The sequence below is a fragment of the Oncorhynchus keta genome, chromosome 15, assembly GCF_023373465.1.
Source record: "Oncorhynchus keta strain PuntledgeMale-10-30-2019 chromosome 15, Oket_V2, whole genome shotgun sequence".
Classification (NCBI taxonomy): Eukaryota; Metazoa; Chordata; class Actinopteri; order Salmoniformes; family Salmonidae; genus Oncorhynchus; species Oncorhynchus keta.
In genome coordinates this window covers 4,514,461-4,531,001 of record NC_068435.1, presented here as the reverse complement: position 1 = coordinate 4,531,001, position 16,541 = coordinate 4,514,461, and the positions used below count along the sequence as shown (strand labels likewise).

The 16,541-nt window shown below is 48.6% G+C and overlaps 1 protein-coding gene across 1 annotated transcript in view; it reads right to left on the bottom strand.

Annotated features, from left to right (window-relative positions):
* Nucleotides 1-16,541, bottom strand: part of LOC118379859 (microtubule cross-linking factor 1) — a 184,785-nt gene that overhangs the window by 63,213 nt on the left and 105,031 nt on the right. Inside the window, exon 9 of the mRNA XM_052464310.1 lies at nucleotides 5,446-5,679. Coding sequence (XP_052320270.1) covers nucleotides 5,446-5,679 — 234 coding nt within the window. The remainder of the gene's footprint in view (nucleotides 1-5,445; nucleotides 5,680-16,541) is intronic.

The window sequence follows — 16,541 nt, the reverse complement described above, 5'->3', positions numbered from 1 at the left end:
AAGACTCGACCAGGACTGGAGCTCCTGAGCAGGCAGGTGGACAGATAAGACTCGACCAGGACAGGAGCTCCTGAGCAGGCAGGTGGACAGATAAGACTTGACCAGGACTGGAGCTCCTGAGCAGGCACGTAGACAGATAAGACTCAAACAGGACTGGAGCTCCTGAGCAGGCAGGTGGACAGATAAGACTCGACCAGGACTGGAGCTCCTGAGCAGGCACGTGGACAGATAAGACTCAAACAGGACTGGAGCTCCTGAGCAGGCAGGTGGACAGATAAGACTCGACCAGGACTGGAGCTCCTGAGCAGGCACGTGGACAGATAAGACTCAAACAGGACTGGAGCTCCTGAGCAGGCACGTGGACAGATAAGACTCGACCAGGACAGGAGCTCCTGAGCAGGCACGTGGACAGATAAGACTCGACCAGGACTGGAGCTCCTGAGCAGGCAGGTGGACAGATAAGACTCGACCAGGACTGGAGCTCCTGAGCAGGCAGGTGGACAGATAAGACTCGACCAGGACTGGAGCTCCTGAGCAGGCACGTGGACAGATAAGACTCAAACAGGACTGGAGCTCCTGAGCAGGCAGGTGGACAGATAAGACTCGACCAGGACTGGAGCTCCTGAGCAGGCAGGTGGACAGATAAGACTCGACCAGGACTGGAGCTCCTGAGCAGGCAGGTGGACAGATAAGACTCGACCAGGACTGGAGCTCCTGAGCAGGCAGGTGGACAGATAAGACTCGACCAGGACTGGAGCTCCTGAGCAGGCAGGTGGACAGATAAGACTCGACCAGGACTGGAGCTCCTGAGCAGGCAGGTGGACAGATAAGACTCGACCAGGACTGGAGCTCCTGAGCAGGCAGGTGGACAGATATGACTCGACCAGGACTGGAGCTCCTGAGCAGGCACGTGGACAGATAAGACTCAAACAGGACTGGAGCTCCTGAGCAGGCAGGTGGACAGATAAGACTCGACCAGGACTGGAGCTCCTGAGCAGGCAGGTGGACAGATAAGACTCGACCAGGACTGGAGCTCCTGAGCAGGCAGGTGGACAGATAAGACTCGACCAGGACTGGAGCTCCTGAGCAGGCAGGTGGACAGATAAGACTCGACCAGGACTGGAGCTCCTGAGCAGGCAGGTGGACAGATAAGACTCGACCAGGACTGGAGCTCCTGAGCAGGCAGGTGGACAGATATGACTCGACCAGGACTGGAGCTCCTGAGCAGGCAGGTGGACAGATAAGACTCGACCAGGACTGGAGCTCCTGAGCAGGCAGGTGGACAGATAAGACTCGACCAGGACTGGAGCTCCTGAGCAGGCACGTGGACAGATAAGACTCGACCAGGACTGGAGCTCCTGAGCAGGCACGTGGACAGATAAGACTCGACCAGGACTGGAGCTCCTGAGCAGGCACGTGGACAGATAAGACTCAACCAGGACTGGAGCTCCTGAGCAGGCATGTGGACAGATAAGACTCGACCAGGAGTGCTTGCCTTTTAGTCCTCCTATGAATTACTTTTACATTCATTTTGAGTCTCATGAGTGAGTGTGTCATTGCAGAAAAATAGGCCTGGAAATGTTGAAATAAATAAATGGGTAGTTCCCCTGTCTCTGTCCTCTTCCCCAGCCTCCAGACTAAACTACCTGGGGTTCAGCCTCTACCTCCAGCCAGTCATCTCACCTCTGCGTGTGCGGCCTCTTCCCCTGCCTCTGTCCTCTTCCCCAGCCTCCAGACTAAACTACCTGGGGTTCAGCCTCTACCTCTAGCCAGTCATCTCACCTCTGCGTGTGCGGCCTCTTCCCCTGCCTCTGTCCTCTTCCCCAGCCTCCAGACTAAACTACCTGGGGTTCAGCCTCTACCTCCAGCCAGTCATCTCACCTCTGCGTGTGCGGTCTCTTCCCCTGTCTCTGTCCTCTTCCCCAGCCTCCAGACTAAACTACCTGGGGTTCAGCCTCTACCTCCAGCCAGTCATCTCACCTCTGCGTGTGCCGTCTCCTCCCCTGCCTCTGTCCTCTTCCCCAGCCTCCAGACTAAACTACCTGGGGTTCAGCCTCTACCTCCAGCCAGTCATCTCACCTCTGCGTGTGCGGTCTCTTCCCCTGCCTCTGTCCTCTTCCCCAGCCTCCAGACTAAACTACCTGGGGTTCAGCCTCTACCTCCAGCCAGTCATCTCACCTCTGCGTGTGCGGCCTCTTCCCCTGCCTCTGTCCTCTTCCCCAGCCTCCAGACTAAACTACCTGGGGTTCAGCCTCTACCTCCAGCCAGTCATCTCACCTCTGAGTGTGCGGTCTCCTCCCCTGCCTCTGTCCTCTTCCCCAGCCTCCAGACTAAACTACCTGGGGTTCAGCCTCTACCTCCAGCCAGTCATCTCACGTCTGCGTGTGCCGTCTCCTCCCCTGCCTCTGTCCTCTTCCCCAGCCTCCAGACTAAACTACCTGGGGTTCAGCCTCTACCTCCAGCCAGTCATCTCACCTCTGAGTGTGACGTCTCCTCCCCTGCCTCTGTCCTCTTCCCCAGCCTCCAGACTAAACTACCTGGGGTTCAGCCTCTACCTCTAGCCAGTCATCTCACCTCTGAGTGTGCCGTCTCCTCCCCTGCCTCTGTCCTCTTCCCCAGCCTCCAGACTAAACTACCTGGGGTTCAGCCTCTACCTCTAGCCAGTCATCTCACCTCTGCGTGTGCGGCCTCTTCCCCTGTCTCTGTCCTCTTCCCCAGCCTCCAGACTAAACTACCTGGGGTTCAGCCTCTACCTCTAGCCAGTCATCTCACCTCTGCGTGTGCGGTCTCCTCCCCTGCCTCTGTCCTCTTCCCCAGCCTCCAGACTAAACTACCTGGGGTTCAGCCTCTACCTCTAGCCAGTCATCTCACCTCTGAGTGTGCGGTCTCCTCCCCTGCCTCTGTCCTCTTCCCCAGCCTCCAGACTAAACTACCTGGGGTTCAGCCTCTACCTCTAGCCAGTCATCTCACCTCTGCTTGTGCGGCCTCTTCCCCTGCCTCTGTCCTCTTCCCCAGCCTCCAGACTAAACTACCTGGGGTTCAGCCTCTACCTCCAGCCAGTCATCTCACCTCTGCGTGTGCGGCCTCTTCCCCTGCCTCTGTCCTCTTCCCCAGCCTCCAGACTAAACTACCTGGGGTTCAGCCTCTACCTCTAGCCAGTCATCTCACCTCTGCGTGTGCGGCCTCTTCCCCTGCCTCTGTCCTCTTCCCCAGCCTCCAGACTAAACTACCTGGGGTTCAGCCTCTACCTCCAGCCAGTCATCTCACCTCTGCGTGTGCGGTCTCTTCCCCTGTCTCTGTCCTCTTCCCCAGCCTCCAGACTAAACTACCTGGGGTTCAGCCTCTACCTCCAGCCAGTCATCTCACCTCTGCGTGTGCCGTCTCCTCCCCTGCCTCTGTCCTCTTCCCCAGCCTCCAGACTAAACTACCTGGGGTTCAGCCTCTACCTCCAGCCAGTCATCTCACCTCTGCGTGTGCGGTCTCCTCCCCTGCCTCTGTCCTCTTCCCCAGCCTCCAGACTAAACTACCTGGGGTTCAGCCTCTACCTCCAGCCAGTCATCTCACCTCTGCGTGTGCGGCCTCTTCCCCTGCCTCTGTCCTCTTCCCCAGCCTCCAGACTAAACTACCTGGGGTTCAGCCTCTACCTCCAGCCAGTCATCTCACCTCTGAGTGTGCGGTCTCCTCCCCTGCCTCTGTCCTCTTCCCCAGCCTCCAGACTAAACTACCTGGGGTTCAGCCTCTACCTCTAGCCAGTCATCTCACCTCTGCGTGTGCCGTCTCCTCCCCTGCCTCTGTCCTCTTCCCCAGCCTCCAGACTAAACTACCTGGGGTTCAGCCTCTACCTCCAGCCAGTCATCTCACCTCTGAGTGTGACGTCTCCTCCCCTGCCTCTGTCCTCTTCCCCAGCCTCCAGACTAAACTACCTGGGGTTCAGCCTCTACCTCTAGCCAGTCATCTCACCTCTGAGTGTGCCGTCTCCTCCCCTGCCTCTGTCCTCTTCCCCAGCCTCCAGACTAAACTACCTGGGGTTCAGCCTCTACCTCTAGCCAGTCATCTCACCTCTGCGTGTGCCGTCTCCTCCCCTGCCTCTGTCCTCTTCCCCAGCCTCCAGACTAAACTACCTGGGGTTCAGCCTCTACCTCCAGCCAGTCATCTCACCTCTGAGTGTGACGTCTCCTCCCCTGCCTCTGTCCTCTTCCCCAGCCTCCAGACTAAACTACCTGGGGTTCAGCCTCTACCTCTAGCCAGTCATCTCACCTCTGCGTGTGCGGTCTCCTCCCCTGCCTCTGTCCTCTTCCCCAGCCTCCAGACTAAACTACCTGGGGTTCAGCCTCTACCTCTAGCCAGTCATCTCACCTCTGAGTGTGCGGTCTCCTCCCCTGCCTCTGTCCTCTTCCCCAGCCTCCAGACTAAACTACCTGGGGTTCAGCCTCTACCTCTAGCCAGTCATCTCACCTCTGCTTGTGCGGCCTCTTCCCCTGCCTCTGTCCTCTTCCCCAGCCTCCAGACTAAACTACCTGGGGTTCAGCCTCTACCTCCAGCCAGTCATCTCACCTCTGAGTGTGCGGTCTCCTCCCCTGCCTCTGTCCTCTTCCCCAGCCTCCAGACTAAACTACCTGGGGTTCAGCCTCTACCTCCAGCCAGTCATCTCACCTCTGCGTGTGCCGTCTCCTCCCCTGCCTCTGTCCTCTTCCCCAGCCTCCAGACTAAACTACCTGGGGTTCAGCCTCTACCTCTAGCCAGTCATCTCACCTCTGCGTGTGCGGTCTCCTCCCCTGCCTCTGTCCTCTTCCCCAGCCTCCAGACTAAACTACCTGGGGTTCAGCCTCTACCTCCAGCCAGTCATCTCACCTCTGCGTGTGCCGTCTCCTCCCCTGCCTCTGTCCTCTTCCCCAGCCTCCAGACTAAACTACCTGGGGTTCAGCCTCTACCTCCAGCCAGTCATCTCACCTCTGCGTGTGCCGTCTCCTCCCCTGCCTCTGTCCTCTTCCCCAGCCTCCAGACTAAACTATCTGGGGTTCAGCCTCTACCTCCAGCCAGTCATCTCACCTCTGCGTGTGCCGTCTCCTCCCCTGCCTCTGTCCTCTTCCCCAGCCTCCAGACTAAACTACCTGGGGTTCAGCCTCTACCTCTAGCCAGTCATCTCACCTCTGCGTGTGCGGCCTCCTCCCCTGCCTCTGTCCTCTTCCCCAGCCTCCAGACTAAACTACCTGGGGTTCAGCCTCTACCTCCAGCCAGTCATCTCACCTCTGCGTGTGCGGTCTCTTCCCCTGCCTCTGTCCTCTTCCCCAGCCTCCAGACTAAACTACCTGGGGTTCAGCCTCTACCTCTAGCCAGTCATCTCACCTCTGCGTGTGCCGTCTCCTCCCCTGCCTCTGTCCTCTTCCCCAGCCTCCAGACTAAACTACCTGGGGTTCAGCCTCTACCTCCAGCCAGTCATCTCACCTCTGCGTGTGCCGTCTCCTCCCCTGCCTCTGTCCTCTTCCCCAGCCTCCAGTGCATCAGGATCCAGCGTAGCTTCATATAGAAGATGATGGTGTTGTGTCTGAACAACCGGACCTCCTGCTGCAGTAGGGTTCTTTCCTGGACCCAGGGAGCCTCGTGGGCCTGCAGGCCAGTAAGATCCAGACCCCCCCTGGGCCTCACACCCTGCGGATCCAGCCGCCTCCACTCCTCATCCTGGTGGGAGATAGGGAGGGAGTGGAGGTTGGGAGGGAGGGAAGGGGTGATAAGAGGAAGAGAGGAGGAGGGTTGGTGGTGATATGTGGGGTAGGGAGATAGGGAGGGAGTGGAGGTTGGGAGGGAGGGAAGGGGTGATAAGAGGAAGAGAGGAGGAGGGTTGGTGGTGATATGTGGGGTAGGGAGATAGGGAGATAGGGAGATAGGGAGGGAGTGGAGGTTGGGAGGGAGGGAAGGGGTGATAAGAGGAAGAGAGGAGGAGGGTTGGTGGTGATATGTGGGGTAGGGAGATAGGGAGATAGGGAGATAGGGAGATAGGGAGGGAGTGGAGGTTGGGAGGGAGGGAAGGGGTGATAAGAGAAAGAGAGGAGGAGGGTTGGTGGTGATATGTGGGGTAGGGAGATAGGGAGGGAGTGGAGGTTGGGAGGGAGGGAAGGGGTGATAAGAGGAAGAGAGGAGGAGGGTTGGTGGTGATATGTGGGGTAGGGAGATAGGGAGATAGGGAGGGAGTGGAGGTTGGGAGGGAGGGAGGGGAGGGGTGATAAGAGGAAGAGAGGAGGAGGGTTGGTGGTGATATGTGGGGTAGGGAGATAGGGAGATAGGGAGATAGGGAGATAGGGAGGGAGTGGAGGTTGGGAGATAGGGAGATAGGGAGGGAGTGGAGGTTGGGAGGGAGGGAGGGGAGGGGTGATAAGAGGAAGAGAGGAGGAGGGTAGGTGGTGATATGTGGGGTAGGGAGATAGGGAGGGAGTGGAGGTTGGGAGGGAGGGAGGGGAGGGGTGATAAGAGGAAGAGAGGAGGAGGGTAGGTGGTGATATGTGGGGTAGGGAGATAGGGAGATAGGGAGATAGGGAGGGAGTGGAGGTTGGGAGGGAGGGAGGGGAGGGGTGATAAGAGGAAGAGAGGAGGAGGGTTGGTGGTGATATGTGGGGTAGAGAGATAGGGAGATAGGGAGATAGGGAGGGAGTGGAGGTTGGGAGGGAGGGAAGGGGTGATAAGAGGAAGAGAGGAGGAGGGTTGGTGGTGATATGTGGGGTAGGGAGATAGGGAGATAGGGAGATAGGGAGATAGGGAGGGAGTGGAGGTTGGGAGGGAGGGAGGGGAGGGGTGATAAGAGGAAGAGAGGAGGAGGGTAGGTGGTGATATGTGGGGTAGGGAGATAGGGAGATAGGGAGGGAGTGGAGGTTGGGAGGGAGGGAAGGGGTGATAAGAGGAAGAGAGGAGGAGGGTTGGTGGTGATATGTGGGGTAGGGAGATAGGGAGATAGGGAGGGAGTGGAGGTTGGGAGGGAGGGAAGGGGTGATAAGAGGAAGAGAGGAGGAGGGTTGGTGGTGATATGTGGGGTAGGGAGATAGGGAGATAGAGAGGGGAACATGTTATTCTCCAGTATTTCCTCATTGTTGTGGGTAGGGAGGTGGAAAGGGGGGGGTTAAAGTACAGTACAAAACCCTACTGACGTCTCTAACCCAATAGAATGTAGAGTACAGTACATAACCCTAGTGATGTCTCTAACCCAATAGACTGTAGAGTACAGTACATAACCCTAGTGATGTCTCTAACCCAATAGACTGTAGAGTACAGTACATAACCCTAGTGATGTCTCTAACCCAATAGACTGTACAGTACATAACCCAAGTGATGTCTCGAACCCAATAGACTGTAGAGTGCAGTACATAACCCTAGTGATGTCTCTAACCCAATAGACTGTAGAGTACAGTACATAACCCTAGTGATGTCTCTAACCCAATAGACTGTAGAGTACAGTACATAACCCTAGAGATGTCTCTAACCCAATAGACTGTAGAGTACAGTACATAACCCTAGTGATGTCTCTAACCCAATAGACTGTACAGCACATAACCCTAGTGACGTCTCTAACCCAATAGACTGTATAGTACAGTACATAACACTAGTGACGCCTCTAACCCAATAGACTGTAGAGTACAGTACATAACCCTATTGATGTCTCTAACCCAATAGACTGTAGAGTACAGTACATAACCCTTGTGATGTCTCTAACCCAATAGACTGTAGAGTACAGTACATAACCCTAGTGATGTCTCTAACCCAGACTGTATAGTACAGTACATAACCCTAGTGATTTCTCTAACCCAATAGACTGTAGAGTACAGTATATAACCCTAATGATGTCTCTAACCCAATAGACTGTAGAGTACAGTACATAACCCTAGTGATGTCTCTAACCCAATAGACTGTACAGTACATAACCCAAGTGATGTCTCGAACCCAATAGACTGTAGAGTGCAGTACATAACCCTAGTGATGTCTCTAACCCAATAGACTGTAGAGTACAGTACATAACCCTAGTGATGTCTCTAACCCAATAGACTGTAGAGTACAGTACATAACCCTAGAGATGTCTCTAACCCAATAGACTGTAGAGTACAGTACATAACCCTAGTGATGTCTCTAACCCAATAGACTGTACAGCACATAACCCTAGTGACGTCTCTAACCCAATAGACTGTATAGTACAGTACATAACCCTAGTGACGCCTCTAACCCAATAGACTGTAGAGTACAGTACATAACCCTATTGATGTCTCTAACCCAATAGACTGTAGAGTACAGTACATAACCCTTGTGATGTCTCTAACCCAATAGACTGTAGAGTACAGTACATAACCCTAGTGATGTCTCTAACCCAGACTGTATAGTACAGTACATAACCCTAGTGATTTCTCTAACCCAATAGACTGTAGAGTACAGTATATAACCCTAATGATGTCTCTAACCCAATAGACTGTAGAGTACAGTACATAACCCTAGTGATGTCTCTAACCCAGACTGTATAGTACAGTACATAACCCTAGTGATGTCTCTAATCCAATAGACTGTTCAGTACATAACCCTAGTGACGTCTCTAACCCAATAGACTGTATAGTACAGTACTCTCTAACCCAATAGACTGTACAGTACAGTACTCTCTAACCCAATAGACTGTACAGCACATAACCCTAGTGACGTCTCTAACCCAATAGACTGTAGAGTACAGCACATAAACCCTAGTGACGTCTCTAACCCAATAGACTGTATAGTACAGTACATAACCCTAGTGATGTCTCTAACCCAATAGACTGTAGAGTACAGTACATAACCCTAGTGACGCCTCTAACCCAATAGACTGTAGAGTACAGTACATAACCCTAGTGATGTCTCTAACCCAATAGACTGTACAGTACATAACCCTAGTGACGTCTCTAACCCAATAGACTGTATAGTACAGTACTCTCTAACCCAATAGACTGTACAGTACAGTACTCTCTAACCCAATAGACTGTACAGTACATAACCCTAGTGACGTCTCTAACCCAATAGACTGTAGAGTACAGCACATAACCCTAGTGACGTCTCTAACCCAATAGACTGTATAGTACAGTACATAACCCTAGTGATGTCTCTAACCCAATAGACTGTAGAGTACAGTACATAACCCTAGTGACGCCTCTAACCCAATAGACTGTAGAGTACAGTACATAACCCTAGTGATGTCTCTAACCCAATAGACTGTAGAGTACAGTACATAACCCTAGTGATGTCTCTAACCCAATAGACTGTACAGTACATAACCCAAGTGATGTCTCGAACCCAATAGACTGTAGAGTACAGTACATAACCCAAGTGATGTCTCTAACCCAATAGACTGTAGAGTGCAGTACATAACCCTAGTGATGTCTCTAACCCAATAGACTGTAGAGTACAGTACATAACCCTAGTGATGTCTCTAACCCAATAGACTGTAGAGTACAGTACATAACCCTAGAGATGTCTCTAACCCAATAGACTGTAGAGTACAGTACATAACCCTAGTGACGCCTCTAACCCAATAGACTGTAGAGTACAGTACATAACCCTAGTGATGTCTCTAACCCAATAGACTGTAGAGTACAGTACATAACCCTAGAGATGTCTCTAACCCAATAGACTGTAGAGTACAGTACATAACCCTAGTGATGTCTCTAACCCAATAGACTGTACAGCACATAACCCTAGTGACGTCTCTAACCCAATAGACTGTATAGTACAGTACATAACCCTAGTGACGCCTCTAACCCAATAGACTGTAGAGTACAGTACATAACCCTATTGATGTCTCTAACCCAATAGACTGTAGAGTACAGTACATAACCCTTGTGATGTCTCTAACCCAATAGACTGTAGAGTACAGTACATAACCCTAGTGATGTCTCTAACCCAGACTGTATAGTACAGTACATAACCCTAGTGATTTCTCTAACCCAATAGACTGTAGAGTACAGTACATAACCCTAATGATGTCTCTAACCCAATAGACTGTAGAGTACAGTACATAACCCTAGTGATGTCTCTAACCCAGACTGTATAGTACAGTACATAACCCTAGTGATGTCTCTAATCCAATAGACTGTTCAGTACATAACCCTAGTGACGTCTCTAACCCAATAGACTGTATAGTACAGTACTCTCTAACCCAATAGACTGTACAGTACAGTACTCTCTAACCCAATAGACTGTACAGCACATAACCCTAGTGACGTCTCTAACCCAATAGACTGTAGAGTACAGCACATAAACCCTAGTGACGTCTCTAACCCAATAGACTGTATAGTACAGTACATAACCCTAGTGATGTCTCTAACCCAATAGACTGTAGAGTACAGTACATAACCCTAGTGACGCCTCTAACCCAATAGACTGTAGAGTACAGTACATAACCCTAGTGATGTCTCTAACCCAATAGACTGTACAGTACATAACCCTAGTGACGTCTCTAACCCAATAGACTGTATAGTACAGTACTCTCTAACCCAATAGACTGTACAGTACAGTACTCTCTAACCCAATAGACTGTACAGTACATAACCCTAGTGACGTCTCTAACCCAATAGACTGTAGAGTACAGCACATAACCCTAGTGACGTCTCTAACCCAATAGACTGTATAGTACAGTACATAACCCTAGTGATGTCTCTAACCCAATAGACTGTAGAGTACAGTACATAACCCTAGTGACGCCTCTAACCCAATAGACTGTAGAGTACAGTACATAACCCTAGTGATGTCTCTAACCCAATAGACTGTAGAGTACAGTACATAACCCTAGTGATGTCTCTAACCCAATAGACTGTACAGTACATAACCCAAGTGATGTCTCGAACCCAATAGACTGTAGAGTACAGTACATAACCCAAGTGATGTCTCTAACCCAATAGACTGTAGAGTACAGTACATAACCCTAGTGACGCCTCTAACCCAATAGACTGTAGAGTACAGTACATAACCCTAGTGATGTCTCTAACCCAATAGACTGTAGAGTACAGTACATAACCCTAGTGACGCCTCTAACCCAATAGACTGTAGAGTACAGTACATAACCCTAGTGATGTCTCTAACCCAATAGACTGTAGAGTACAGTACATAACCCTAGTGATGTCTCTAACCCAATAGACTGTAGAGTACAGTACATAACCCTAGAGATGTCTCTAACCCAATAGACTGTAGAGTACAGTACATAACCCTAGTGACGCCTCTAACCCAATAGACTGTAGAGTACAGTACATAACCCTAGTGATGTCTCTAACCCAATAGACTGTAGAGTACAGTACATAACCCTAGAGATGTCTCTAACCCAATAGACTGTAGAGTACAGTACATAACCCTAGTGATGTCTCTAACCCAATAGACTGTACAGCACATAACCCTAGTGACGTCTCTAACCCAATAGACTGTATAGTACAGTACATAACCCTAGTGACGCCTCTAACCCAATAGACTGTAGAGTACAGTACATAACCCTATTGATGTCTCTAACCCAATAGACTGTAGAGTACAGTACATAACCCTTGTGATGTCTCTAACCCAATAGACTGTAGAGTACAGTACATAACCCTAGTGATGTCTCTAACCCAGACTGTATAGTACAGTACATAACCCTAGTGATTTCTCTAACCCAATAGACTGTAGAGTACAGTATATAACCCTAATGATGTCTCTAACCCAATAGACTGTAGAGTACAGTACATAACCCTAGTGATGTCTCTAACCCAGACTGTATAGTACAGTACATAACCCTAGTGATGTCTCTAATCCAATAGACTGTTCAGTACATAACCCTAGTGACGCCTCTAACCCAATAGACTGTATAGTACAGTACTCTCTAACCCAATAGACTGTACAGTACAGTACTCTCTAACCCAATAGACTGTACAGCACATAACCCTAGTGACGTCTCTAACCCAATAGACTGTAGAGTACAGCACATAAACCCTAGTGACGTCTCTAACCCAATAGACTGTATAGTACAGTACATAACCCTAGTGATGTCTCTAACCCAATAGACTGTAGAGTACAGTACATAACCCTAGTGACGCCTCTAACCCAATAGACTGTAGAGTACAGTACATAACCCTAGTGATGTCTCTAACCCAATAGACTGTACAGTACATAACCCTAGTGACGTCTCTAACCCAATAGACTGTATAGTACAGTACTCTCTAACCCAATAGACTGTACAGTACAGTACTCTCTAACCCAATAGACTGTACAGTACATAACCCTAGTGACGTCTCTAACCCAATAGACTGTAGAGTACAGCACATAACCCTAGTGACGTCTCTAACCCAATAGACTGTATAGTACAGTACATAACCCTAGTGATGTCTCTAACCCAATAGACTGTAGAGTACAGTACATAACCCTAGTGACGCCTCTAACCCAATAGACTGTAGAGTACAGTACATAACCCTAGTGATGTCTCTAACCCAATAGACTGTAGAGTACAGTACATAACCCTAGTGATGTCTCTAACCCAATAGACTGTACAGTACATAACCCAAGTGATGTCTCGAACCCAATAGACTGTAGAGTACAGTACATAACCCAAGTGATGTCTCTAACCCAATAGACTGTAGAGTGCAGTACATAACCCTAGTGATGTCTCTAACCCAATAGACTGTAGAGTACAGTACATAACCCTAGTGATGTCTCTAACCCAATAGACTGTAGAGTACAGTACATAACCCTAGAGATGTCTCTAACCCAATAGACTGTAGAGTACAGTACATAACCCTAGTGACGCCTCTAACCCAATAGACTGTAGAGTACAGTACATAACCCTATTGATGTCTCTAACCCAATAGACTGTAGAGTACAGTACATAACCCTTGTGATGTCTCTAACCCAATAGACTGTAGAGTACAGTACATAACCCTAGTGATGTCTCTAACCCAGACTGTATAGTACAGTACATAACCCTAGTGATTTCTCTAACCCAATAGACTGTAGAGTACAGTATATAACCCTAATGATGTCTCTAACCCAATAGACTGTAGAGTACAGTACATAACCCTAGTGATGTCTCTAACCCAGACTGTATAGTACAGTACATAACCCTAGTGATGTCTCTAATCCAATAGACTGTTCAGTACATAACCCTAGTGACGTCTCTAACCCAATAGACTGTATAGTACAGTACTCTCTAACCCAATAGACTGTACAGTACAGTACTCTCTAACCCAATAGACTGTACAGCACATAACCCTAGTGACGTCTCTAACCCAATAGACTGTAGAGTACAGCACATAAACCCTAGTGACGTCTCTAACCCAATAGACTGTATAGTACAGTACATAACCCTAGTGATGTCTCTAACCCAATAGACTGTAGAGTACAGTACATAACCCTAGTGACGCCTCTAACCCAATAGACTGTAGAGTACAGTACATAACCCTAGTGATGTCTCTAACCCAATAGACTGTACAGTACATAACCCTAGTGACGTCTCTAACCCAATAGACTGTATAGTACAGTACTCTCTAACCCAATAGACTGTACAGTACAGTACTCTCTAACCCAATAGACTGTACAGCACATAACCCTAGTGACGTCTCTAACCCAATAGACTGTAGAGTACAGCACATAACCCTAGTGACGTCTCTAACCCAATAGACTGTATAGTACAGTACATAACCCTAGTGATGTCTCTAACCCAATAGACTGTAGAGTACAGTACATAACCCTAGTGACGCCTCTAACCCAATAGACTGTAGAGTACAGTACATAACCCTAGTGATGTCTCTAACCCAATAGACTGTAGAGTACAGTACATAACCCTAGTGATGTCTCTAACCCAATAGACTGTACAGTACATAACCCAAGTGATGTCTCGAACCCAATAGACTGTAGAGTACAGTACATAACCCAAGTGATGTCTCTAACCCAATAGACTGTAGAGTGCAGTACATAACCCTAGTGATGTCTCTAACCCAATAGACTGTAGAGTACAGTACATAACCCTAGTGATGTCTCTAACCCAATAGACTGTAGAGTACAGTACATAACCCTAGTGATGTCTCTAACCCAATAGACTGTACAGCACATAACCCTAGTGACGTCTCTAACCCAATAGACTGTATAGTACAGTACATAACCCTAGTGACGCCTCTAACCCAATAGACTGTAGAGTACAGTACATAACCCTAGTGATGTCTCTAACCCAATAGACTGTAGAGTACAGTACATAACCCTAGTGATGTCTCTAACCCAATAGACTGTAGAGTACAGTACATAACTCTAGTGATGTCTCTAACCCAGACTGTATAGTACAGTACATAACCCTAGTGATTTCTCTAACCCAATAGACTGTAGAGTACAGTACATAACCCTAGTGATGTCTCTAACCCAATAGACTGTAGAGTACAGTACATAACCCTAGTGATGTCTCTAACCCAATAGACTGTAGAGTACAGTACATAACCCTAGTGATGTCTCTAACCCAATAGACTGTACAGTACATAACCCTTGTGACGTCTCTAACCCAATAGACTGTATAGTACAGTACTCTCTAACCCAATAGACTGTACAGTACAGTACTCTCTAACCCAATAGACTGTACAGCACATAACCCCAGTGACGTCTCTAACCCAATAGACTGTATAGTACAGTACATAACCCTAGTGACGCCTCGAACCCAATAGACTGTAGAGTACATAACCCTAGTGATGTCTCTAACCCAATAGACTGTACAGTATATAACCCTAGTGACGTCTCTAACCCAATAGACTGTAGAGTACAGTACATAACCCTAGTGATGTCTCCAACCCAATAGACTGTACAGTACATAACCCCAGTGACGTCTCTAACCCAATAGACTGTAGAGTGCAGTACATAACCCTAGTGATGTCTCTAACCCAATGGACTGTACAGTACATAACCCTAGTGATGTCTCTAACCCAATAGACTGTAGAGTACAGTACATAACCCTAGTGACGTCTCTAACCCAATAGACTGTAGAGTACAGTACATAACCCTAGTGATTTCTCTAACCCAATAGACTGTAGAGTACAGTACATAACCCTAGTGATGTCTCTAACCCAATAGACTGTAGAGTACAGTACATAACCCTAGTGATGTCTCTAACCCAGACTGTATAGTACAGTACATAACCCTAGTGATGTCTCTATCCCAATAGACTGTACAGTACATAACCCTAGTGACGTCTCTAACCCAATAGACTGTATAGTACAGTACTCTCTAACCCAATAGACTGTACAGTACAGTGCTCTCTAACCCAATAGACTGTACAGCACATAACCCTAGTGACGTCTCTCACCCAATAGACTGTAGAGTACAGCACATAACCCTAGTGACGTCTCTAACCCAATAGACTGTATAGTACAGTACATAACCCTAGTGATGTCTCTAACCCAATAGACTGTAGAGTACAGTACATAACCCTAGTGATGTCTCTAACCCAATAGACTGTACAGTACATAACCCAAGTGATGTCTCGAACCCAATAGACTGTAGAGTACAGTACATAACTCAAGTGATGTCTCTAACCCAATAGACTGTAGAGTGCAGTACATAACCCTAGTGATGTCTCTAACCCAATAGACTGTAGAGTACAGTACATAACCCTAGAGATGTCTCTAACCCAATAGACTGTAGAGTACAGTACATAACCCTAGTGATGTCTCTAACCCAATAGACTGTACAGCACATAACCCTAGTGACGTCTCTAACCCAATAGACTGTATAGTACAGTACATAACCCTAGTGACGCCTCTAACCCAATAGACTGTAGAGTACAGTACATAACCCTAGTGATGTCTCTAACCCAATAGACTGTAGAGTACAGTACATAACCCTAGTGATGTCTCTAACCCAATAGACTGTACAGCACATAACCCTAGTGACGTCTCTAACCCAATAGACTGTATAGTACAGTACATAACCCTAGTGACGCCTCTAACCCAATAGACTGTAGAGTACATTACATAACCCTAGTGATGTCTCTAACCCAATAGACTGTACAGCACATAACCCTAGTGACGTCTCTAACCCAATAGACTGTAGAGTACAGTACATAACCCTAGTGGTCTCTAACCCAATAGAATGTAGAGTACAGTACATAACCCTAGTGATATCTCTAACCCAGACTGTATAGTACAGTACATAACCCTAGTGATTTCTCTAACCCAATAGACTGTAGAGTACAGTACATGACCCTAGTGATGTCTCTAACCCAATAGACTGTAGAGTACAGTACATAACCCTAGTGACGTCTCTAACCCAATAGACTGTAGAGTACAGCACATAACCCTAGTGACGTCTCTAACCCAATAGACTGTATAGTACAGTACATAACCCTAGTGATGTCTCTAACCCAATAGACTGTAGAGTACAGTACATAACCCTAGTGATGTCTCTAACCCAATAGACTGTAGAGTACAGTACATAACCCTAGTGATGTCTCTAACCCAGACTGTATAGTACAGTACATAACCCTAGTGATGTCTCTATCCCAATAGACTGTACAGTACATAACCCTAGTGACGTCTCTAACCCAATAGACTGTAGAG